The sequence below is a fragment of the Xyrauchen texanus genome, chromosome 29 (assembly GCF_025860055.1).
Source record: "Xyrauchen texanus isolate HMW12.3.18 chromosome 29, RBS_HiC_50CHRs, whole genome shotgun sequence".
Taxonomy (NCBI): domain Eukaryota; kingdom Metazoa; phylum Chordata; class Actinopteri; order Cypriniformes; family Catostomidae; genus Xyrauchen; species Xyrauchen texanus.
In genome coordinates this window covers 38,052,230-38,079,514 of record NC_068304.1, presented here as the reverse complement: position 1 = coordinate 38,079,514, position 27,285 = coordinate 38,052,230, and the positions used below count along the sequence as shown (strand labels likewise).

At 40.6% G+C, this 27,285-nt stretch overlaps 1 protein-coding gene across 1 annotated transcript; it reads right to left on the bottom strand.

The window, feature by feature from the left end:
• Positions 1 to 266: 266 nt before the first annotated feature.
• LOC127623328 (zinc finger homeobox protein 3-like) lies at positions 267 to 23,076 on the bottom strand. The gene is made up of 8 exons (XM_052097741.1): positions 20,341 to 23,076; positions 18,755 to 18,980; positions 11,170 to 11,259; positions 10,916 to 11,037; positions 9,869 to 10,066; positions 7,994 to 8,102; positions 2,306 to 7,624; positions 267 to 2,143 (listed from the first exon to the last, which is right to left on the bottom strand). The coding sequence occupies exons 1-8, from the start codon at positions 23,074 to 23,076 to the stop codon at positions 885 to 887; spliced, it is 10,059 nt and encodes a 3,352-aa protein (XP_051953701.1). The 3' UTR covers positions 267 to 884.
• Between the last annotated feature and the right edge of the window lie 4,209 nt (positions 23,077 to 27,285).

The window sequence follows — 27,285 nt, the reverse complement described above, 5'->3', positions numbered from 1 at the left end:
CTATGTTTTAACATGAGCATAAGTGTCTTTGACTGGGACATTACAAAAGTTAAATATACAAGTAATTTGTTTTAAATCTAACATACAATTAAGTCATTTGTATTCAACAATCTATGCAACACCAACATGTTCATACATGTATCTATCATTAGCACATAATGTTTTTTTTTTCTTTTTTTTTTTTTCGAGAAAGTAAACAAAAAAGCTAAATCATACCTTTTTTCACAATTTACATTGATCTGCAATACACTTTGTGTCTGGACGAGTATGTCCACATAAAAAAAAATAAATGCAATTTCAGAAGTTTGAAAACAAATCAGAATTTGACAATTTCCTTCATTATGCAATTCTTTTGGGCTTCATATATTTTCTATTGGTATGTCTTGTAACAGAACAAAATCGAGAGCTGTTGACCTGAGAGAAGACAACATCAAAGTACATTACATCACTTCATTAAGCCAATAATATAATATCTTAACACTTGACAGGGCAAAAAATAGTGTGGGTGTTTTGTGAGTGTCTGTTTAAAAGTATATGTTAAAAACAGACTTTTGGTTAGTTAGGTCATAATGAAAGCATCTTAGGTTCTTCACCAGTCTTTAGATGTGCACCCTTTATTTCCCCCACATATACTCAAGTTTTAGTTAAAAACCAGCATATTGAAAAGGAAAAAAACATTCTACTGACATGTGTTTTTGGTTACAAGCACTGGAAATGCAAGTTTGATCCTACAGGACCCATTTAAAAACGTCTGTCATGTCTTTCCCCCAGTGTAATCTACAGTGGAGATGTTTATATTTTACATTCCTCTAGTTGTTTTTTTCCCCATGGAGTCTCTAATCAAGCTGGCCAAGCCATAAAAACAATTGCTCCTATATATTATGTCAAGTCTTGTCGCTATCACAACACGCATCCACAGAGTCTGTTGGTTTTTCGTGACAAGCCTTTGCAAGGCTTGTCAGGCTTGAGGTAACGTTTGAAGGCGAAAGAACATGATGTGAAGCCGGTGAGCTTTGGGAAGCCTCAGATAAAGCTGAAGTCTGGGAAGAGCTTTGGGAACATCGTCTATCTGATGAACTCTGGTCAGAATTGGTTGGTGTAGGGATAGAGGTTTCAGAAGAAGACTGGGCAGCTGAAGAGAAGCTCTGGTCACTGGGTGGATTTGGCTGAGAGGTAGATGAGGGACTGATGTGAGGTAATCGTGGAGAAGCATGCTCTTTGGCATTCAGTCTCTCTGCCTTACTTTGTTTTTGCTGAGGGTTCTTCAGGTGCTTCATGAGCTCTGCATGCCCAGCAAGAGACTCCTCACAGGCGAGGCAGTCATTAAGATGACAATCCTTGCCTTCCCCTCTATCCACTGCTTTGGAGACAATACAGTGGCTTTGAAGAATGTTATCATTCAGTTCTGGCTGCTTAGAATTTATGAAGGGGGAATCTGTGCCATTGGGTGTGCCTTGCTTCTTGTCATGTTTGGATAAATCCAGGACAGGTCCTCTAGTGTGGACGGTGTCTTGGCTGGGTTTTGGTTTCTCTGGTAGCTGCACTAGTTGTTTCTGTTGCAGCTGCATTCTTTGTTGCATCAGTGCTCCCTGCAGATTTTGTTGATATTGCTGGAGGAGTGAGCCCGGGGAGAGTCCCAATAGAGCCTGTGGAAAGACTGGAACATATGGGAAAATGCCATCCATACCAAACATGGGCTGCAGGAGGCCACTGGGCATTGGTGTAGGGATATGGGGAGAGAAGAGTGGAGGAAAGCCGGGCATCAGACAGGGCATGAGGGAGCTAGAGAGCAAAGCACCTGGGTCTGTTTTCATTGCCCCATGAAGAGCTTGTAGCTGAAATGGATCTATGGCATATTCCCTTCCAGTATTTGGAGTAGATACTGCTAGTCTGGAGGAGTCAAGCTTCTCTTTAGCATTACAAGAAGAGTTTTCCAACGGAGTACTGTCATGTATGTTCATGGGAATCTTGTTACTCTCTGTGTCATTTTCTTTGGGAAACTGGAGTTGATGTTCTTGTTGTGTGATCTTAGAGGTCAAAACAGAGTTGGTTGTGCTAACTACATCTTTGTCATCCATAGCTGATATGGCAGAAGAGGACATCACAGGTGGTTTTGCAGGAGGGTCACTGGCACCTTCCAAAACTATACCAAAACAAAGAAATTCAAGATTACAGGAAATCAGAATTTTGATATAAATCAATAACACCAGAACTAACTAACTTTAAAATACAGCATGGTCTACAGTTTTTAAACTGATGCACTCTTTTCTATTTAAAAATCACAACGTATAGGTTACCTACATACCTGTTTTCATGGAAGAAAAACTTGCCATCATTGTGCTGCTACCACCTTGTATGCTTGCAGAGGCATTTGTCTGCTGACTTGAGTACATTGAGGATTGGTTCAGACACTGAATGGCAGTTTGGTTAAGTCCTAGAACATCACTTGTCTTCTTCAGATTATCTAGCTCTTGCTGAGCCATCAGCTGGCGAGCAGATACTGAGCCCAAATGTTCCTTGTCCCTCTCCATCTGGCCACCCAGGGCCTCCTTAACTTTAGCAAGATGTTGCTGAGAGAAGACGTGGTCACGAATAGAAAAGCAGCCAATGTATTTGACTGAGCACAGAGTGCACTCTGTCTTGGGTCTATCAATAGAGGTACTCTCTATACCAAAGTGCTTTGCAAGGCTAATCTTGGCCTTTCTCTCCTTGGCACGAGAATTCTGAAACCACACCTGAACCACCCTCTTGGCAAGTCCGATGTCATTGCCCAAGGCTTCACACTCAAGCATCGTTGGTGTTTTATAGTCACTAAAGCAGGCTTTGAGCACTTTCACTTGCAGGTTGGTCATCTGAGTCCGGTAGCGTTTTTGACTGTATCTGTCATTGTCAAAGCCTTGGCTGTTGGAGCTGCCAGGGCATGGTGAAGCTGGATCGGCCAGGCTAGAATTTTCACTGTAATCCAGGACTAAATCATTATCAAAATCTTTAGCATTGAAGCTCATTGCTGGGCTAATCAGTCCAGCAGACATCTTCTCATCATTTTCTGAAGATCCCTCTCTTTCGGTGCTGAGAGATATGTGGTTCATATTGCCATGTGTACCATCTAGTGAGTCATTTCCTTCATCATGGGTCATGTTTGTGGTGGCCTCACATTTATTCAGTTTTCTCTGTTCAAAAGTCTGATGGAAGACTGACATGGAAGGTATTTCAAAATCTTCAATACCCTTGCCCTTCATAGGCTTTGGGCTCAGACGCTGCTGATGTGAGGACAGATCCATGCTTTTACTCTCTGGAGAATACAAATCATTGGTTAAATTAAAAAACTGAGGATAATTGGCAAAATCAAAGCAATCAGCTTTGATTTGAGAACACTCCTGATCCTGAGTCATACTAGATATTGCCATACTGTAGCCTGAATTTCTGGCTTCATGCCAGTGACGTGAACGTATGTGAGCAGCAAGAGCAGTCTGTGCCTTAAAAAGAGCTCGACAGAAAGGGCACCGGCGATGCATTTGAGTTGGACCCAATGCCCGAAACTGACCTTTCCTCTCACGAGCACGGGTGTTCTGGAACCAGACCTGAACCACTCTTTTCTTAAGACCCACCTCGTTGGAGATATGGTCAAGCATCTTGCGTGTTGGATTGGAGTCCAGAAGATATTTCTGGTATAATACCTCAAGCTGCTCTGGTGTTATGGTGGTCCTCATTCGCTTGTCTCGTTGGGGTTCATCCCCATTATTTTCCCAGTCATTTTCCACAGAACCAGATCCTGCCTTCTCCTCAAGTTTCCTTTTCAGAGAGTTTATTGTTGAATCAGGATTCACCGCTATCTGTGGGATCGTTCCTGAGAGCAAATGCCTTGCCAGTAGGGGATTAGAAGGGTCAAACAGCATAAGAGGAATGTCTACAGGACGGTCCAGGAACTGTGGGGTAGGGAAGTAGCTTTGAGTAACTAAGTGCATTTGCTGGTGCTCTTGCCAATGTTCAAAGGAAGGGAAGCTCAATTTGCACTGGATGCAGTGGTAAGGGCTCATCTCCTGGGCTAGCTTCTGCTGCTCAGATGAAGAAATCTCTGAAGGACTAAACATTTTTGGGGAACTATGTGATGGAACTGGGCTTGTTTGGGATGTGCAGGAAAGTTGTTGTTGTTTAGGAGATGAGTGAGAGGGAATCTCTGTGCTTGCATTTTGTTTTTCCTCACAAAGGGGCTTTGGCCGCTGCATTTTGTTCTCTAGTTCTTCAAACTCAGAGTTGGTACTAACAGTTTGTTCAAGGACAGCAGATTCTACATTAGTATATTTAAACTCTCCAGTGAGATTGTTTGTGTGTAACTGCTCAGAATCTGACTTTAAATTAGTGCTGGATACAGATGAACTAGAAGGACTTGAGCAGAAGGGTGCTTGTGTAAAACATAAGGGTCCAGATATTGGAATATGACACTCAGACTTAAAATCCATTGCAGTTTCATTCAGTTCATTCTGCATCATTTCATCATCATCATCATCAACATCATCATCATCATCATCATCATCACCATAATCATCATCATCTTTGTAACACTGCTTTTTCTGATGATTGATGAGATCAAATATGCACTGAATGACCACGTTACATTTCTTACACTGGAAATTGTTGTTGGCAGTACGAGAGTAGCGGTCATTAGGTAGGTCTCTGCGTTCAGCATCCTTCACTCCCTCTCCTTGGTTCTCGTAGTTCTTCCGAGCTTTTTGTCTGGCATTTTGAAACCACACCACAATCACACGGGTGGAGAGATTAAGGAGGTTAGAGAGTTGCTCAAACTCATCATCTTTAGGGTATGCATTAGCATCAAAGAAATCCTGGAGCACTCTCAGCTGGTAGTCAGTAAACCGGGTTCTTGAAGATCTCTTCCCACCATAACACTCTTGTCTTGGTGGATCAGGAGAGGGTGGTTTGGAATCCATCTTTACATCTTCCAGTGTTGTGATAGGAGGGTTACTGAAGTTGTACGGAGAATCCTTGTTGCGCTGGCGTTCTTTGAATAGAGTGTTCCGAAACCAGTGCTTTATGACCTTGTGCGGCAAGCCAGATTTGTTGGCCATATCATGAATTTGATCCTCATTTGGGGAGTTGTTGATATCAAAATACTGTCGCAGGATTCTCAGCTGGTCATCCATGATTCTGGTTCGGGGTCTTTTGCTTTGTTGTTCCAACATGGCTGGAGTTAACTGCTGTTGATAGAGTTGAGTCAAATCAGGTGGTAGACCAGCCTCCACTGGGGGCAGATGGACAGGTACCTGAGGAGTCAAAGCTTGCAAAGGTATGGAAGGCATCAGCAGAGGGGGGAAGAATGTTAGTTCCATTGGTAAGGGAATTTGAGTTACTGAAGCTTTAACTTGGGAAATGGAGACAGCAGCAGGAGTGGCACTGCGTGTAGATGTAGGAATAATAGGTTGCACTTGTTGTTGTTGCTCCTGCACAGGAGAGGGAAGAGGTGTAGGCAGTGAAGGAGATGGGGAGGAGACAGGAGGAGAAGCCTCAGGAGTTGCAAGTTTCAAGGGGAAGTGTTTGTCATATTGCTCCCTGTATTCATTGGCAAACTTCTCCAATGACTTGATAGGAAATATAGAATGATGAATCTGCTCTTTATGGCTCTTTAGTATCAGTGCATTTGAAAAAAGCTTCCTGCAAGACCCGCACTCCAGCTTCTCCAAGTCCTCAGAATTATCTGCCTCTTCGGTTTCAGCCACATCCCCATCATTTGGTAACATCTCTGTAAGATTTTTCTGATATCGCTGCTTATTTTCATTGAATTGCATGACCAACTCAAATCCAATGTTTTCAAGCAACGCCTTTGAAGCATTCCCAGGTGCATCATGGGCTATTCTGGGTGGAAAGAACTCAACGAGTTCTCCATTGACTGACACCTCTTTGTTTAGGTCTTTTCGTTCCCTATATTTGGGATTATCTATTTTTTCATTGGTGACCATATCATCCATTTCCTTGGATTCTTCATTTATCTTATTTCCATCTGTGCTCTTCTCACACTGTGGATTACTTGCCAGTTTCTGTTCATTAATGGTATAATTTTCTGCAAGGTCCTCGGAGGGAGTCTGATGATCAGTATTGGTTTGGTCTACATTTTGTTTGTCATTAGGAAAGCATGTCTGGACATCCTTTTTTGAAGACTCAGTGGTATCATTTGTCGTAGGCTTTAGTGTGCTTAAGTTTACCCCAGAGCCTTTAAGGCTCAACTCTGGATTCATACAGAAATCTCCTCCTGGAATGAGAAAAGGAAGAAGCAATTGCTGTTGTTGCTGCACTGGAAGAAGAGCCTCTGTTGTCATGGGAAAGGGGTGTAGAAGGGCAGGATTGAATAAGTGGGACTGAAGAATAGTAGCATTTTTCTGGAGCTCTTGCTGAAGATGGGCTTGAGCCTGGACTAACTGCTGTTGTTGCTGAAGTGGTTGTTGTTGTAGTAACATCTGTTGTTGTTTGGTTGCTGAATCAGTAATATCTACTAACTTCTTCCTCACTTCAGATGTTGAAGAATGGCTAGTGTCTGGGTTTGCAGATGTGCCAATGGGCTCAATTTTATGTTGGTGGCTCAGGCTAAGGTTGTTCATGGAAGTCATAGGTTTCAGATCTGTAGGAGTGTTGGACACTGCTCTATCTAGGAAAGGGCCATTAGACTCTGAGGTGGAGTTTGATGAATTAAGTTTGGATCCACGAGCTTTGGTCTGGTGCAGGACTGAACGCATATGAATCTCTAAGGTGGAACTCTGGCTATATGCTACATTGCAAATGCTACATTTGAATGGTTTGTGGTCTGTACTGTTGATGGGCTCTAGAAAACCATTTGATGTGTCTTGCAGTGACCGTTTAAGTTTGTGCAAGTGTGACACAGAGTTATAATGAACCAAGAGAATATTATTCTGGGTGAAAGACTCCTTACAAACAGTACACTTGAAAGGCCTTGATGGATCCATAAATTTCTCCACTGTGATATTTGGGCCTTTTCTAAGTGGCAAAACAGGCTGTTTGAGGTCACATTCAACGCTGTCTTTACCCAAACCTGAATCATTGTCAGAAACACTTAGTTTCTCCTCCAAGTCACATTCTTCATCATCTCTCATGCCATTTTCCTCTGGCGATCCCTGATCTTCAAAACCTTGGTCGACAGAGACCCCGGACTCTCCATTCATCATTAAACCACCATAAATCTGCTGTATCTGGGATTCACTTAGCTCCAGGTGGCTTGTCTCAAGGTGTTTCCGAAGGGCCTGCATTGTACGAAAACTGCGTTGGCAGAGGCAGCACATGGTCGCTGCTCTGATGGCGTGGTACTGAGAATGCATTTGCAACTTTTCAGGGGTTTTGAAAGCTAGGCTGCACTGATTGCACCGGTACTTGTAAATGTGTCGGTCAGATATTGGCATTTGAGATTTCTGGCTATGGAGCTGGTTGAAGTGTGTCTGGAGTGCACTTGAGGATGTAAAGACTTTGTTACAGCTTTTCTGCCAGCAAGGAAACGCAGCACTGTTCTCCTTGGTTGATTCTGCATCTTCTGACGGCTGCTTATGTATTTTTGCTGTATCCTGAGGTGTGGAACCTCTCTCAGGTTCAGCATCTGTTGAGATTTCTAAAGAACAAACAGTTTTCTTTTAAAAACAATTTCCATAGGATTTCTGTGAAAATATAATGATGCAATAGGGATAGTTCACCCAAAAATATAAGACAGAATGGCAGGCTCAGTCACCATTCACATTTGTTGTTTGGAGAGAGATGCAATAAAAATGAATGGCAACTGAGGCTAACATTTTCACTTACATCTCCTTTTTGTTTCACAGCAGAAATAAAGGCAAATGCAATTTGTTAAGGAAAAATATTTATACATTTAATCTGAATGAGATATTAGTTGTTTACCCTGTTTACAATTACAATAAATATAGCACTATACTCAATGACCAAGATTAAATTAGAAAAGAAATGAGCTGGTATTTATACTAACCATCCAGTCTCTTTGTTTCATTAGCATTTAGACCAGCCATTGTCTGTTGGGTATCTGAATTTTGCACTGGTAAAAACATCTTCTCTGGCAGCACATCAGAAGCAATCACCTGATCACAAGGGGAAAAGGGGAAATCATAATAGGTTTGATTAATCTTTTTTTGTGGATTAATTAATGGATAAATCTCATTATTAAGTCATTTGATTGTTGTCTGTAAAAATGATTGGTCATTATGCCGTGCTCTCACTACATTTGCATTAACGATGCATCGTCCTTGAGAATAGACCCTTAACTTCAGATGGCAAAATGGAACCGTGCTCATGAACCAACACTTAAAGGAGTTCAAAGGTTAAGTATGAATGCAAGCCCTCTTTGGTCTGTGACAAAACAATTAACCAACTTTGGATGTAAAAAAGCCACTTTATTTATCTCCCTCTGCTTTTCTCCTTCTGTACCCATTCAACATTAAAATGTGTAAATCAATGCAACTATAAGAGGAAACGGGAGGGAGTGCAACCAAACAAAATGGCAGCTATTTACATCACAATGCACACCATTTCAGGAAAGTGCTGCATTAAAGGGACGGGAGGCAAGCACACAAGTCTTCTCAAGGTCACATTTAATTTAGAACATAATTACCAGGCACGCTTCATATGAAAATTACCCAGTGCCAGCTCAGAACTAATGAAGCACAATTACTTTCATTACTGTATTTCAGTTCGGCTGGGGAGGGAGGAGAGGAAGTCGAAGATAGATGGCACGATAGAGGGCAAGCAAAACCAAGATTGATAGTAGAGGTGAGAACACATGAATGAAATGACAGTCAGAGAAGCGATCGACGCAAGCTGACTGAATTGACAAAAATGTCCAAGCGTTCAGAGACAGTGAGGCATGTCTGCTTCGGGTTCAAACAAGCTCAGGGTGCATTAGTATCAATTTATATTCTGCACATAAAAAAAGCTCATTTTAAAATTCATTGGCGCTGCTGCAGCTACCTCCCCCCACTCACTTTCGTTACTCGTCTCCCAGAACGAGACGGACAATCTTGAGTCACTGAGCAGCAAACACCCCTCCGTACACAAACATTTGCGAAGTACAATTCTGGCATAAATACAGTTTTTACACTAAAGACAACTGGCACAAAATAGTGGTCAACTGATATGGGTTTTTAAATGGACGATCTCTAGAGAGCATGGTGGTCAATTTAATGCAGATCAATATAGAATAAAATCCAATGATGTAGGGTACACAAAATTACCGAATTGAAATGTGTAAAACTTGTTCTACACGCAATACACTTCAAAAATGATTATCTTAATAAATATTTTAGTAGTTTCTTAATATTATCAAAACAAGATAAATGTATTTAATACATTTATGAGAAGCAAAATTGCATAAGAATACATGTTTATGTAAGTAAACAAAAAAAAATGCCAATGGGTGATGAAAATACCCCCTTAAAAACTTAATGATATATTCTCTAAAAAGAAGTAATATTATCTTACACTATTTTGCTTCTTGAGCAAAATATATTTACTGGAAAACAAGACAAAAACAGATTCAAATGTATTTATTTATTTAGCTGCGTATTTACTTAAAAAACCCCAAAAAGAATCACAGTATATTTGACAAATACTAGCATTAATCAGCCAAGATCTACTGCGTATCATCTCAAAACAGCCAAATATGAGCCAGTTTATCTGCCTGGCTGATAATCCCTCCACAAGTAATACATGTAGGAAGTAGCTGGAACGGAAGTTTGCGAATTGCCTAAATGACCTGGTTCAATTCATTCTTCGTAAAAGCACAAATAAAACATTTCACACTATATCAATGTGCACTCAAATCTACCTGACACACCGTGTATGTGCTCACCGTGTTGATGAGTTTCTGAGTGCAGTCTGCAGTAACACTGTGCAGATTTGTGAGGTGGGTACGCAAGAGGGCAATACTGTGTAGTATGTCCTGGCACAGCGGGCAGTGGAGAGCTGGCTGAACTGCGTGCTGATTCATCACATGAGTCCTTAAACTCTCAATGTCAGAATGACGGAACAGACAGAATGGACACTGCATCTGAGAGAGAGATGAATAGAGATACTTACTTACAATAATTACGTCTTGACTTCAAAGCATCCTGCTCATTTACATAAGGAATTGCTTAACTTTACAGTTTAGTTTTAGTTTACTTGTTCTGATCTTTACTGTGGTAGTGCCATGATACAGTGATGGTATCAGACGGCTCTTTGATATATGCCATGGTATTGAATGATTATCATATTCATGTACCTTAGAATTTACATGGTAGTTCTAAGAGAGGGGTCCAAAAGACTCCAATATGTAGAAATGCTTCTACTCATATTATTTATCTTTTAATGCATTATTGTTTTTACAAATGACATAATAAGCATCGTGATTTGAGTGAAAAGGTGAATTGAAAATGTACATACATTTCTGAATTCCTTAGCATTTGATATGTCGCCTTTTGCTTTAATGACAAAATGAACAACACTGTCAAGCTGACATGCCCGACAACTCCATCGCAAATTTATGCAATGATCTGATGAATCCTTTTATCCAGCATGATTAAAGAATGTTGAAAAAGCATCCTGTGCGCTTCGGTGGAAGCAAGGAAATCAGAAATGTAATACAATTTGTCATTGTCACAAATATCCTTTTCTGATTAGTGACCTAGAAACAGTGTCAATTCTTAAATATGTATTATCTATTTTACGTCATAATGTTTCGTTGTTTTACATTTTTCAAAAACCAAAACGTTGTTTACTTACAGGTTTGCATTAAGACATTTTATTGTCCTGTTTTTAGTTTTTTTGGGGATATACGGTAGCATAAGCCCAAAAACAACATGGTAATGCCATGATACATTTAGGAACTTTTTTGTTAGTGGGGAGAGTTTCAGCAGACCTCTTCCTGTCCTCGTGGCCGTTTGCAGGGAGAGGGATCATCTGAGTCACTAGATCCAGACGAGGGACGCTTGGGACTGGAAGATGACTCGTTTTGCTCCACCTCCGTCTGAATAATGGCTTCTATGAGCAAAAGATGCAAACAGAGAGACAATTCAAGGGCATGCATTATTTACTGGAACACGTGGCTTATTGTAGTAGAACAATTTTATTGTTCAAATAAACTCTGAGTCAAATCAGTGAGACTTTAAGGACCTTTTTTCTTTCCCGCTCTATCTCCGTGTTTATTTCTGTCTTCCAGGTTAGCCGTAATCTCTGTGGGCGACTCCATCCCGTTATGATCTCCTTGAAAAGAAGAAAAACATCTAAATCAGATATTTTTAAGAACAGGACTGTACCACCACAGATATTGAGGGGGAGGAACAGTATACTCCACAATGGTCTGTTTAGTGGTCGAACAATATGGGTCAGATTTTTTATATTTGGTTAGTTTATTGAGGCATTGCTTCTGCAAATATGTGCCTTTCAGCACCAGGTTAAATGCAGGACTATATTCAAACCCATAGGGGTCAGTCTACGCTAGCTCGGAAAGACTCAAGCAACCTTCTCAATCACATTAACACAAACACACTGCAATACACTACAGTAGCTAGTTTTATATAAACATCCTAAATTTCCTATAGATTTACACACATTTATATCGCCACTGTAAAACATCTAAAAGAGACACGAGAGAGAAGGAAAGATGAAAAGAAGGATGAGATTGAGTTGGCGTTGTCAGCAGAGCTTCGTTTGACCTGTGGGGATTAGAAAAGTCACAGGAGGGAGATAATGCAGCAGAGGTCAGCAGGATCACACACAAAGAGTCCATTTCAAAGCACAAATTGAGGAACAATGCTGCCATGACAGGCTTTACAAATGATCATAATACAATAGGCCTCTGTTTTTGTCTGTTGTAATAATTGTAGTTTTGTTAAAGGGATAGTTCACCCAAAAATGAAAATTCTCTCATGATTTACTCACCCTTATGCCATCCCAGATGTATATGACTTTCTTTCTTCTGCAAAACACAAATGAAGATTTTTAAAAGAATATTTTAGCTCTGTTGGTCCTCACAATGCAAGTGAATGGGTGCCAAAAATGTGAAGCTCAAAAATCAACATAAAGGCAGCATACAAATAATCCATGCGACTCCAGTGGTTAAATCCGTGTGTTCAGACATGATATGATAGGTGTGGGTGAGAAACAGATCAATCTTTAAGCAATTTTTTGTCATAAATTCTCCTCTCTGCCCAGTAGGGGGTGATATGCACAAAGGAAAATAGGAGAAAGTAAAAGTGGAGATTTAGAGTAAAAAAGGACTTAAATGTTGATCTGTTTCTCACCCACACATCATGTCACTTCAGAAGAGATGCATTTAAACACTGGAGTCGTCTGGAGTACTTTTATGTTACCCTTATGTGGATTTTGGAGCTTCAAAAATTTGGCACCCATTCACTTGCATTGACCAACAAAGCTGAAATATTCTTTTAAAAATCTTTATTTGTGTTCAGCAGAAGAAAGAATGTCTGACACATCTGGGATGGCATGAGGGCGAGTAAATTATAAGAGAATTTTCATTTTTGGGTGAACTATCCCTTTAAAGCCATTTTTTTAAAAGCAGTTCCTAAAAAATTGCATTGACAGTGCATAGCCAAAAACACACAATGCGTTTGGAAATTCTTCTGTTTTGCCTTTTTATAATTTAATATAGTTTTTCATTATAAATCACATTATTAGTGTAACAAAGTTTAATTGTAAAAACATTTAATTGAATTTCAAGGAGGAATATGGTTACATGGTCAATTTCACAAATTAGCTTTCTTGATTAGTGACCTAGAAACTGTACAAAATATATATTTATATGTTCATTTTATGTAACAACATTTCTTTGTTTTATTTTTTTATACGTCCAACAAGTTTTGGTTTATTCCCACGTTTAAATGAGATTCTGAATATCAGATCTTTTCAATGTAATCGTTTGGGACCTCAAATCTGTCCAAAACTACAAGGGATTACCTTTGCACAATGTTTAAAAACTGGGTAATACCATGTTACATTTTGATACTTTTGTAAGTGGAGAGTGTTTCAGCAGACCTCTTCTATACTTGCAGCCATTTGTAGACAGAGAAAGCCTCTATTTATTAATTTTCTATTTATTTCAAGGTTAGTTTCAATTAAATTAGCTATTCAATTCCAGATTTTCAGTGTGGACTAAGACACATTTTTATCAAATCTTCTCTATGAATCCTAAAGCCCCATAAAATGAAAGACATTCAGAGGTGGAGCAATGCTCTTGTTGTTCTTTTGCAGCATCTAAAAGCCTCAGCTGAGCTTAGTAGGTACAAAACACACAGCCTCGGGACACACTAAACCAGATATCCCATTCAACCCCTCCCTTTCCCTCTCTTCATCCTCTTCTCGCTTTCTGTCTTTCTGCTTTCTTAGCAGAGTAATTGTTCTCCTATGTGGGGGAAGGGAAAAGAGGAACGGAGTTGATTTAGGTGGGGGGTATTATAGAAGGGGGGAAACAAAAAAAATGCATGCGGGTTGTCATAACAGGCCAATCAAAGGCAGGCCGAGGTATCTTCTGCTGGTTCTTTGAGAAGGTGATTATGGCAGCGGTTGAAAGCGAGAGGGAGAGAGGCCATCCGAACACCAATTATCCTGACAGACACGCTATTGATTTCCTATCAAACCAACACACCCATAAACACAGAACACATAACCTGAAACTGTCAAATCCGCTCTAGTTACAACCGCCCCATTGAGTCCTCTCACTCCGTTATTCTCTCAAAAGTCACACACACCAAACTGAACCTGACCAAAAAATGAATCTATTGTTGATCATCTCTCGAGGGGAAAAATCAAAGCTTAGGGATGAAAAGTAAAAGGATAACAACAGTAAAATCCATAGCATTGAAGGGAAACGGTTAATAAGTGAAAATTCTGTAAAGGCATTCTCCATTTCCAGTTTTATTTGTATAGTGCTTTTCATAACACATGTTCAGGGCTCAACAAAAAAGATGTCCGGAATGGGGCAAGTGTGAGACTGTTTTGGGTCAGTTGACAGTATTTGACACTTGCTAAATCTTTAAGTGGTTTTATCCCTTTCAAATGTGTAAATTTGGTTCTGAGTGTGATATATTGAGCATTGTTACAAATATAAATATATATCAATATAAAGTAACATTATTTAGCTGGCTAATACAGAAGATGTTTTGTCAAAATTGTGAGAATAGTTGGTGAAAATCATGGAATAATTAAACTTATCAATAATGTTTTGCCACCTGTATAATTGTTTATACACAAAGGTGTGTGTGTATGAATTCATAGCTTTCCAGAAGTTAGATTATAGGTGTATATATCATGTACAGTAGCTAATGTTGCAAATTAACAAAAAATATATATACTTTTTTTTATATTTATTTTTGTAAAGAAAACTGAATGTAAAATGAAAGATCTAAATAAATACAGAATTAGGATGCAAATAAAATTTATAAAAATTAAAAAATTTGTGGAGCCCGTGAAAATATTTTCACAGGCCATCAGAAAAATTAAATAAAATCCTCATTGTTGAGCCCTGCTTATTGTTTCAAAGCAGCTTTACAACAAATAGACCCTTAAACCCCCCAGTGAGCAAGCCAAAGGCAGGAGTGGCAAAGAAAAAAAAAAACAATTAAGACGTTTAAGTAGAAGTGCAAAATAATCTTAGGAAGAACCAAGACTCAGTCCGTACTCTTCTGATAAAACACACTATAAAGGGATTTTTGGGAATAATTGTAGTTTTGTTAAAGGGATAGTTCACCCAAAAATGAAAATTCTCTCATTATTTACTCACCCTCATTCCAACCCAAGATGTGTATGACTTTCTTTCTTCAGCAGAACGCAAATGAAGATTTTTAGAAGAATATCTCAGCTCTGCAGGTCCATAAAATGCAAGTCAATGGTGGTCAGACCTTTGTAGCTCCAAAGATCTAATAAAGGAAGCATAGAAGAAATCCATACGACTCCAGTGGTTTCATCCATGTCTTCAGAAGTGATGTAATAGGTGTGGGTGAGAAACAGATCAATATTTAATTCTTTACTCTAAAACTCTACTTTAACTTTCACTTTCAGATGTAAAAGTGTATATGGAGATTTAGAGTAAAAAAGGACTTAAATATTGATCTGTTTCTCACCCACACCTATTACATCACTTCTGAACACATGGATTTAACCACTGGAGTCGTATGGATTTCTTCTATCCTTCCTTTATGTGATTTTTGGAGCTACAATGGTCTGACCACCATTGACTTGCATTGTATGGACCTACAGAGCTGAGATATTCTTCTAAAATCTTTGTTTATGTTCTGCAGAAGAAAGTCATACACATCTGAGTGTCAAGAATAAGAGGCTCAGGACCCAAAAGCAATGTGAAAAATAAAGGTTTATTTAATACAAAAATAAAACACAATAATCCAACATAAAACTCCCACAAGGAGGAAAAAACAAACACAAACTACCCCGTAAGGGAAAATGTAAAGCAATTAATCCAGGCTGGGCAGATGTTACGGGGAAGAGAACCGACCGGACCGAGAACAGGAACAGGGATGAAACAGGACTGATTAAACACCCCCCAAACTACAGACAAGACCAACTGGAAAACAAGATGAACTGGCACTGGACAGCAAACACGATGGGACTAAAACTGGGAGATAAATCAAGTGGGTTAACAGGGGACAGTTGAGGCAAATTAACTAATAAAAAGTAAACAAGGAGGCGGGGTCTGACGTAAGACAGAGAGACACGTGGTGATACAGCAATAAAACAAAGCCACGTGCCCTTAAAAGACAACAAAACACCTGAATGGCATGAGCGCACATCGCCAAGACAATAATGGCAATATACAGCCATGCCAACCGACAAACGAGGAGAGAATGCGTAACAACGCCAAACGAAGTGATGCCACGCATTCTCACACTAAACAAAACCTGAGCGTACATCGCGACGCAAGCACCACACGATGCACGCAACAGGTGACAAAAAAAAGACAGGACACCTGTACGAGAGTTTGGCCATACCCAAACCCAACCTCTCAGACTGAAGTGACTGAACCTCAGCACAGCGTGAAGACAGCTCATGACCCAGGTGCACAACACGAGGTGCACCCGTGTTCACGAGAGACAAACATAAACTATTGAAGCGAGTACATGCTGCCAAGATGACATAAGCGTGATACACCCAGACAGACATGGATCATGAGTGTCCGGATCCCGACACAGACCAAAACCGAATCAGACAGGAAGTCAGGACCCAGACACCATATTCCAGACATGACACAAGACAGGCGGAAGAGCGAACGGCAGGGAATACAACCAAAACCGCGCTCACACAAAGACGAACGAAACGAAACACAAGACAGACATGGGACGATGATGCCACGGTCCTGTGAGACAAAAACACCAATTGACAGATTGACAGAACCTTGACACTGGGATGGCACGAGTGTGAGTAAATCATAAGAGAATTTTCATTTTTGGGTGAACTAGTCATGTGTTTATTGAAGAAATATAGAAAATTATCAAACTATATACGTAGATAATGACTAAATACAGTATGTTAAAATTGTAACAAAATGTCATTATCTGTTTTATACATAAGCTGTTAATGCACTAATTTCACACACACACACACACACACACACACACACACACACACACACACACACACACACACACACACACACACACACACACACATAAACTAACCTGCCTGCCACAACTGAATTATTTCAATTCTATTAATTTGAAACAGCTAACGTATGCCATTTAAAATATCTTATTATTATAAATGATTGTTTCTGTGCAGATCACTCAGACAAAACAGATGGCCAGTAATGAAGCGATCAGATGCACACACACACACACACACACACACACACACACACACACGCACACACGCACACACACACACACACACGCACACACACACGCTAACACACCCCCTGTGCACACTTCATCAGTACTTCCTACTCGTCCCTGAGATCAATATACAAATGCTCAGCAACATTGATCCAGTATTGATTATAAATTAGAGAATGCCCTGGTGTTCCGAAAGAGATCAATAACCAGCCATTCAAACTCCAGCGCTCCAGGAGGTCGGAAACAGCGCTGATACGATGCTCCTACAGGTTCAAATTCACACTGAAACAGCGACTCACTCTCATTCACAGACTTCAGCATTGATTGTACAAGACACATCCACTAATAACAATATCTAGTGAATGTGTGTGCACGTATGCAAAGGTATTTGGAGGTAATTGGAGTACAACACTAATGTGTTTGAGATTTGTTTGTTTTTGAGCTTTCTGCATCATTGTTTTCAGTTCTGCCTTTTATTTATTTATTAATTAGAGTCATTACTAAATAAAAAAAAATAGCATAATATAATATATATTTATTTAGTTTCTCCCCTTTTCTCCCCAATTTGGAATGCCCAGTTCCCAATGCACTCCAGGTCCTCTAGGTGGCGTATTGACTCAGTAAGAGGATGAATCTCAGTTGCCTCCGCATCCGAGACCGTCAATCCACGCATCTTATCACGTGGCTTGTTGAGCGTGTTACCGCGGAGACCTAGCGGGTGCGGAGGCTTCATGCTATTCTCCATGGTATCCACGCACATCTCACGCGCCCCACCGAGAGCAAGAACCACATTATAGCGACCACGAGGAGGTTACCCCAACGTGACTCTACCCGCCTTAGTAACTGGGCAAATTGGTTGCTTAGGAAGCCTGACTGGAGTCTCTCAGCACGCCCTGGATTCGAACTTGCGCCAATATTTACATACTATTAATAATGTTTTGTTGTCAAACATGATCTCAGTGATTCTTGTTGTCTTTTCCCTTTATAATTGGAGAATGTACATTGAAGAATGATTATTAACTCATGCCTTGTTAGTGGGTGGCACCTTTATTGGCTACATTGACTGGCTAACCCTCTAGTTTAGCCTCTTTCTGGCCAGTGAAGATGTTACAAACTTGATTATTGGCAAGTCAATTAACAAAATCAATTCCCACCATTCTGTACAAAAAGCACACACTCACTCTCTTTTCTATTTTTCTTTCTCTCGCACATCAATGTCTACATATATATTTAGACACACGTTTATATCTGTATATATAAATGTTGCTATTCAACGCATTCATTTAGCTTATTCTGGGTCTGAACTAAATGCTAATTGCCTCTACCACCCGCTTTTCTCAATTACCCCAGTCTATATTTCAAGCCTTATTTCATCCCTTTACAATACTCTACTTTCCTAGCACACAAATATATCTCCATCATTTATATACATGTACTCACACACATGCTGGGTGCCAAGGTTGGGCTATTGTTCAACTCATTAGTTGAGCTTATTCTCAGTTTGAACTTAATGCAAATTGCCTCTACCACCCACTTTTCTCAATTACCCCAGTGTAAATATCTGCACTCTTCCCTTTTCCATTCTGTCTGCTTTTAGTGTCTGTCAGCCCTCCCCCTCTGATGTTCTGTTTTTATGTTTTAATCTTTGAGCACAACACACAAGGCATTGTTAGTCTTTTGAATTGGGTTATTAAAGAATCCTCCTCACTTTCCTCTGACATTAATTTAGTATCAAAAGCTGGCATGAACATGTCCTATTTTGAAAGCACGTGTGTGCTCAGTTGGAACTACCTGGTTTCTAAACAACAAGAACTGTTTACATTTTTAAAGCTTTGCATATGCAAAATACACAAAGCCATTTAAAATTGACAAAGCGATCAAGCATGTATGCCTCATACCATTTTCTTGAGTGGGGCTTTTTCGGATTGTGAAGATGGCACTGAGCTCCTCGTCATCCTGCAGGCCCTTCTGTATTTGCTGTATTCTGAGCAGCCCCTCCCCTCTCTGATGGCCCAATGAATGAGAGTGTTGCACCAAAGAAAGTCTGTTCTGAGTGGAGAAATCACACAGCACGCAGTGCAGCCACACACCTTCAGATTCCACCCCTTCCATCTGCTGCAAATACTGCGAGAACAAGTGAAGAGAACGATTAGTCATAGTATGCGTCTATGTTTTTTATATGTAATCTGGTAAATATTTTATACAAGCTGTGTAAAAGGAAAGGAAAGGAAGGAAAATGAAAAATAAAAGCAAGTGAAAAGGAAAATGAAGGCAGAGGAAAAGAAATAGGATGAACAGAAGGGTAACGGTAAAGGGAGATGAAAGACAAGGAAGAGGAAAAGAATAGGGAAGCAAAGGAAGAGAAACATTAAGAAAGGAACAATAAGAGGAAGTGAAAACATGAAGGAAAGGAAAGGAAGAGGAAGAAGAAAGCGAAGAGGAAGAGACAAATGAAGAGGATGAACAGAAGAGGAAAATGAAGGATAAAAATTAAGGAAAGAAAAGGAAATAACATATACAATAAAGGGGCAGAGGCAGAGGAAAAGATAAAGGATGAACAGAAGGGTAAAGGCAAAGGGAGATGAAAGAATAGAAAGAGAAAAATGACAATGAAGAACCGAAGAGGTAAAAGGATGAGGAAAAGAATAGGGAAGCAACAGAAGAGAAGAAATTATGAAAGGAACAATAAGAGGAAGTGAATACATGAGATGAAAGGAAAGGAAGAGGAAAAGAAAGAGAAGGGAAGAGAAAAAGGAAGAGGAACCAAAAGGCAAAGTAAGCAAAGAGGAAACTGAGGAAATGAAGAGGAGAGGAGGTTCAATCAATGAGTAAAAACATATACTCCCACTCTCTTCATCCAGCTCACATTTCAACACCAGTAAATAACATGCCTAACTACATTAGCGGAAGCTTTATATTGACTAGTCATAAATTATCAATATGTGACTTCCTCTAATGTGGACACCATAATATAGACTAAAACAGGATCAATACAACCCTGTAGAAACACCTATGTAGATGTTACTTAACAGTGCTCAGAAGGCTATCACTAGTAAATCCCTCCCTCTGTCTGAGATCTGGTGAAAGCTGAGCAGACAGAAACTACATAAACACACACACACACACACAAAGACAAGAACACACACAAACAACCCCAGTGAGAAACACAAGTCCACTTGTTTTACAGAACTCTAAACTGATTAGAGATATGCTGAGTTAATGGACCACATAAGCAAGAATGAAAAAATAACATTCAATCTATCTCAATTAGCAAAGAGGCCTCACAGGCCTTGCAACATAAGAGAAGTGGACTCAACAGGGAGCCTTGAGTTTTTTTGTATCTTACTGACAAGAAAGCCAGACCCCAGACTCCAGCTAAAATAGCCCTAAACCCAATTTGGAAATTATTTTTGCATGTGTGACATGCAGTTTCATGAAGATTAATGCTATTCCAGCATTTCTAATTTTTAATAGTGTGATTTACCTTGTATAGTCTTAGGCTTGTCTCGTGCCTGGAGTTCATGGTGTGTAGTTTCAGTTTCTCGATACTGTTGGCCTCGTAGTCACATGCATTGCACCTGAGCTGCAACTGGTTTCCTGCAGTGACACACCTGAGACGCCACTCTTCTTCCTCTTCCTTGATGTTTCCATGGTAACTACTGGCCTCTCGAAGGTGAGCAGCTAGCTGGTAACGCTGTACATGTTTGTCTGTCTGGCAGTGCAGCTGGAAGTTGGCTCGGAGAGGCGTTGCATAATGGCAAAGCTGGCAATGATGGGTGTCGCCGGTTGTGCTCCTCCAATATGCATTGGGCAATGAGCGCTGCATGGTCAGGTGCTGACTGAGCTGCTCTAGAGTGTCACAGGAAAAGCGGCTGCACAGAATGCATTCAAACAGTTTCTGCGAAGAGTCGTGCACAAACTCATTGCTTGGAAGAAGAGCATTGGAGTCAGACAGGTTGGTCTGGGGTTGGCAGTGGCGGTAAATCTCGGCGGCTTTGTGCTTGCGCTGGCGTTGCATGTGGGCCAGGTTCTGTTGCAACAGAAGCACATTGTGCGTGTGCTTCTCACTGGTCATGTGAATGCGGAGGTTTCGTGCCACATTGGTTTCATAGTCGCAAACTTCGCACCGCCACGATGCACGTCCTCGGAGCTTGGATGGAGAGGGGGAGTTGGCCTGGGTGGGGTGTGTAATAGTTGGATGTGAATGGGATAAAGGACTGGGCAGGGCTGCTGGGGTGTGTGCCTTTGACTGTGTCTGAAGGCTCTGCATGTTGATGAGGTGCTTATCTGACTGCATGTGGATGCTTAGGTTGCCCTTGGTGGTGGTGGAATACTGGCACACCTGGCAGCGGAAAGGCTTGTATCCACAGGAATATGTCTCGCCTCTTGCTAGGCGTGGGTGGCTCTGCCTGCTGCTGCAGTATGGGCATTGTTCTGACTCTGACTCTGGGTGCTTCTCCTTCATATGGGCCTCCAGAGTTTGCTGGTATTTGTAGTGCCAGTTGCATTTTGGACACTTTAACGTCTTGCAGGAGTTTCTAGTATGAGCCATAGAGGCCTGAATACCATAAGTGTAAGATGACCCTTGGACATCATCTGCAACAGCAAAAAAACCTCCGTCAGCAGCCACTACCAACCTCCCTTTAGAGGCCGTGTCCGAATGTCCTTCTTCGAGAACAGACTGACTGGTCTGGGCAAGGGTGGGACTGAGTCTATGGGATGTGGAATGGCTATTATTATTGGGCAGGTTGGAATGAGTGACAGCAAGACTGTCATCATCAAACAACCTGTCGGTTGGTTCCATTGCTATGGCGCTACCATTCTCTAACTGGTCATTTGGTTCTGCTGCTGTGGCACTCTCTTGGTTGTCAAGTTGTTCTGTAGAAGTGACAGTGGGCGGGTTTACCACAACAAGGGAAGCAGGTGCAGGGTCCTCGTGGCAGTTAAAGCTTGTTCCACACTCTGACTCAGAGTCTGTAAGGGTTTTGGTGTTGTTAGTAAAGCTGGTTGCTATTGTTGCAGAGTTTGGAGATTTGGAAATGCTTTGGTTTGACAGAGCAGCTTCAGTACTGTGCTCTTGTCTGCTACTGCTGCTAATACTGTGTGCACTGTTGTCCACAGTGCTACCTTCCTCTAAACACATTCTCCTCTCTGCTCCATCTTTCCATCTCTCATCCTCCTTGCCTTTCTGTGTGCCCTCTCTGCCCAGGGTTGAGGGGTCTTTGGCAGGGCTTGGTTCTGAGGTAGCAGGGGAGATTCTGGGTGTAGAGGGCAGGAGAGGGAGATCTGGCTTAGATGTCCAAGCCTCTTTGTTGTCTTTCCGTCTAGTGGTGTCCTTCGTGCTGTTCCCAGAGGTTGGTGGTGCTGGGTTAAGTGGTACCACAGACTCAAAATTATTTTTTGGTTCTAGGAAACAGAGGAGCGGGAGGCCTCCTGGGCCTGCAGGCTGCAATATGGCAGAGGTGTGTTTAAACGAGAGCAGATGCTGTTCTTCATCGCTGAAGGTGATGTTGTGTTGCCGTGAAGCATGAGCCCTAAACGTGTGTGATCGACCGAACGACAGCCGACACAGAAAGCACATCAGGATGGGTTTGGTTAGACCACACCGTTTCACCCATGCCTCTGAAATCCCTGCCATGTCAGGAGCACTATCTTTGGATTGGCGGGTCACCAGAGCTAGACTATCACTGTTGTCAAGGTGATGCAAGTGGAAGACATGAAAAACCTGTGGTGCCAGACTTTGAGAAGAGGAAATGTAACAGGTACTTATGACAGAAGACGGGGCACCTAATGAGGAGGAGGGCACACCTCGCGTAAGCTGACTCTCTCTCTCCGTAATGTATGCAGAGCCATCACGCTGGTACAAGATCTCTCCAATAGGGTGCTCCTCACCTTCACCTTCACCTTCACCTTCATCCTCTTCCACCTTTCTCTCACCTTCATCTTTGAACAGCTCTCTGTTAGAACATTCATTAACCTGTTTTTCCCTAATTCTGTCTTCACACCTTTCTGCTAGTTCCTCCTCCTCAGTTCGTCCCACTTGTCCACCCTGTTTGGACAGAGTTACTGTGCTCAGATGAATATCTTGCTCTTTGGCCAGTATGAGTGGACTGGGGGCCAGTGGTCTGCAGTGCCCAGGGGGCTGTTGTGTATGGGGGCCAGAGGCTCCATTGTTGGAGACAGAGTCACAACACTCCATCCTCTGATCTACTGAGAACATTCATCCCACCCTGACCTAGAGAAAGAACGAGAGGGAGATGTGAGGAAAATGTCAAATGAAGACCACTTTACAAACTGCATTACATTTTTCAAATCACTTTTAATGCACTACATGTGAAGTGTATTTGTACCAGAGTACAGGGAAAGTCTTTAAAAAAATGACATCAACACATGGCACACTTTACATTTTAAAAGCATAACAAACATTACTGTCACTGTTCAGAGAGGAGTGATACAGGGTATGATGAAGGAAAGCAGTGAGAGGTCTAGACTATGATCAATAGCTCTTTGCCAAGCTGTATTACCGAGAGCTGAATATTACATGAGAGACAATTCCAGGAATCACCAAGATCTGTTCAATTAAATGTCTCTGTCTGTCTCTGTCTCTGCCTCCCCCATCCCCCGCCATCTGCATTGTATTTCCCTTTAGGCAACTGAGCAGAACATGGGGCCATGTCTATGGGGGATTGCACAGTGACAGAGCCTCTGGAATAAGTTCCCTATTGACTCTATAGTCCCAGGTTTCTCAAGAGACACGGCCCCCACAGGCCTTGATCAGTAAAGCAGCTGAAGTGAATTAAATTGAATTATATTAGAGCAGCCTTTCACAACAGGGTTCTGCTTCTATTAGGTGCCTTGAATAATTGCAATTTGCATTAATGCAAAGTAAAAACACATTTTGAACAGGCACGTGCTTTTACGATGTCCTTCCAACATACCTCTTATTGCCAGCATATACATACATACACATTTTACCAATGCAAACGTATGATGTTGCAACTTAATTCTGCCTTGTGGTTACACCGTGGGCTACAGTTAAATCATTTAAATGTGCTTATAGTCATTACTGGGTTTATCTACAGTTAACTTACCTAAATAGTGTAAAAACAAGGAGGGGGGCAGGGGGGGTATATGGCTTACGGAAGGCAGTTGGGGGCTAAATACTCCATTCTAGGTTGAAGACTGCAGATTCTTGAACTCAAATTCATCTGTTATATTGAGCTCCCTCTGATCCTCTCTACTGGAGGAGGCTAAAGTGATAATGGGAAAATCAATAGCGTGAATGCTAAGCATCTTGCTGGAAGCCAGAGCAGGATGCTAGCACCTCAGGCTAAGGGATGTGTTCACTCAATTAAGCTCAAACTGGTCCTCAGACCAAGAACCACATGCTTTAATGGTACCAAGCAAAATAAGTAATCCTTTTTATGTCATCTATATGCTAGTGTAGTCTTAAATGTTGACAGAATTCACTTTTAGCAGATATATACGCATTTAATAAGTAGGGGAAGATGGGGGAAGATGCCCCTGGGGTAAGATGACCCCTCCTCATCTGAATATCAACATTTGTGAGATTTATTCCATCCAAATAGTTTTGAGGTGAAATTATCAACATTTTCTGTCAATGGAAAATAGTGATCTGTGACATTTTATTATGTTGGATATTAAAAAGTTGTTATGTCCATTTGTTAATGGGGGATCTGTGGACACAGTAAATTATTTTGATTTTTGATTATTTCGATTATTTTTAAATGGTTCTATGCATTAGATGCACATTTCAAACATCTTCTCTATTCCTTATAACCTAATAGACTAATTGAGAGGAATTCAATCTATATTCATAGTATTGCTATTATGACATGCATTCAATTAAATATATGTGTGTCTTTATACTGTATGTATATATTCATATACGTTTACCTTTCAGATGAATCTCTTTGACTGGGATTCTGTTATTTTATCATCTTCACTGTTTAGTTATTCAGTTATTCATCTAAATTGTGAAAATAAACAATTACATAAAATATTTGATTTTATATTTTACTTTCAATTTCAAAAATACAATAATAATGTATTTTATACATTGTGTAAAAATTGGATGACACCTTGGACAAGTTTACATTGGGGGGCCCCTGGTGGGGAGTCATCTTGTCCCAGTAGTGGGGTAAGATGGTCCCTTTTCGTAATTGTAAATTTTGTGCTACTACAACAAAATTAGCAAATGTTTCTATTTATTTCCCTTGATAATATGCAGGATGATGCATCATCGTCCTGTACATGCTAAAAGTTTATCTACATTTTTATGTGTTAAAATTTAGAAGTAAATGAACATTGTTCTTAAGGGGGGGCGTCTTATTCCCTCTTCCCCAACATTCTTTCTCTTGAGGGAAAACAGAGCAAAAATATTGATGACCCAGAATGCACTACATCTTGTCCAATCTAATGCTTTCTAGAATGAGAGTGTCCTTCCCCTAATACCACATATTTCTGACTAGCAAGTAGCAATGTATATGCACCTGTCATATAAGTCACAGGGTTTTAAATGACCACAAATGCTTACATTATATTAAAGATACACATTTAGAAACAAACCACCATGCTGACACAAACTAGACGTTTTGTTTCAGGTAGATGAATATCCAGTCTTATTTGCACTGTTCAAGTGTGTGCGTGTGTGTACGCGGGTGTGTGTGTGTGTGCGTGCGTGAGTGTATGCATGTATGCATGTGTGTGGTGTAATTAGTGATGTATCTCATTAGCAGCCAGGTTAAATACCCATCTCTCTGGGATTCCTGATAGGGGGCACACCACTGGAATCAAGACACATCTTAAACCAATTACTGTGTGTGGATTTGAACCAAGATGTAGGCTAAGAACTCGACCAAACAACACTAACCCTAACATTAACATTAGCTTTAACCCTTTCACTAACCTTGTTAAACTAATGACAAAAGGACAACAGTATTTAAAGTAAAACTCTCAACATCTTTTAAAAATACTTATGCAATTCCCTAACATCTGCCACAACAGGAAACTATGCATTGACTGCATTGGTAACTTAGAGTCAATTTTGATTTCATATTGGCATTAAACAGTACAAAATGTGGCTTAATGCAAATACAGGATGTACATACAATACAGAGTCAAGTTATGGTGTGTGCAGTCCCACTGTTTTCAAGCTGTGTGGTTGTGTTGGAGAGAGTGATTTCGCATGCACAGAACAGAATGCTGATTCAGGATCTCAGCTTCCCGTTATAATATTACCGTAGCAAATAGTCTATTGCACGCATGAGACAGTACAGCACAACTAGCCCTTATGAAACAACATGCTTTACTGATTTTGCGTCAACCACAAAATGTACCTGAGACGACATCTAAAAGTTAATTTTGTCAACGTTTGGACGTACACTAGCAAATAGATTACCTCAAAGCTAACAGCCACAATTAAAGCTTCAAAACTCTCAGGTTGATTTTAAAGGGGTCTCTAACTTTGGCCTTTTTCACTTTACTTTTATCCTTTACAGAAAAAGCCCTTACAATACGCATGAATGCATGAACACACTTAAAAGAAACCTGTTACAAGGGTTGAGCTGTAAAATAACAGTCAAATCAAAAAATCTTAGTTAACCCCCCACACCCTCTCTCTCTCTCTCGCAGTCACGCAAACACATACACATTTTCTCCCACTGTATTTAGACAGCTGTCCTCTCTGCTGTGCGCTTGTTTTTGATCTTTGATGTAATGCCCCATTTCCATTAGAGACACAAGGCCACTCAGGAGCGATACTTCAAAAGATAGAGAGAGAGAGAGAGAGAGAGAGAGAGAGAGGGAGAGAGAGATGGAGAGTAAGGAATAAAAGAGTGGATGTGTGTGGTGAGGGCAAGTTTATGACTTATATAATTAAAAAAAAAAAATCATGGAAAATTAAGATCTGTTTAAAGTAACTTTCCTAGGAAACAAAGGTCTTAAAATTCGATATCAAAGAACAAAACATGGTGACAGGAAGTACAATGCTCATGTGCTTCCTGTAAGACATCCAAAAAAGGAAGAGGCACACGAAATTGTAGAGTCAAAGGTCAAAAGGTAATTCTGACATTATGAAAGAGCCATGACAGTGCTGTGACAGCAGCCACCTACGAAATTAGCAATGTATTAAAATTCTGTAATACATTACATTGTTTGCATTAGTCCCACAATAGTCCACACATGGACACTGATCCTATACATTCTGTCACAACAGTACTCACACAATTTTCGGTTTCTATGGTGAATGTCTGAGCGTCATGTAAACATATTGTTTTAAGCTGCAGCATGATATGGTGGGATTATGAAGTCAATGCTACACTGAGAGCGTTCTTGCTCATTTTACTCGATCTTATGCCTCTGACAATGCATATAAAACACTTCAAAATACAACACATACACACAGTCA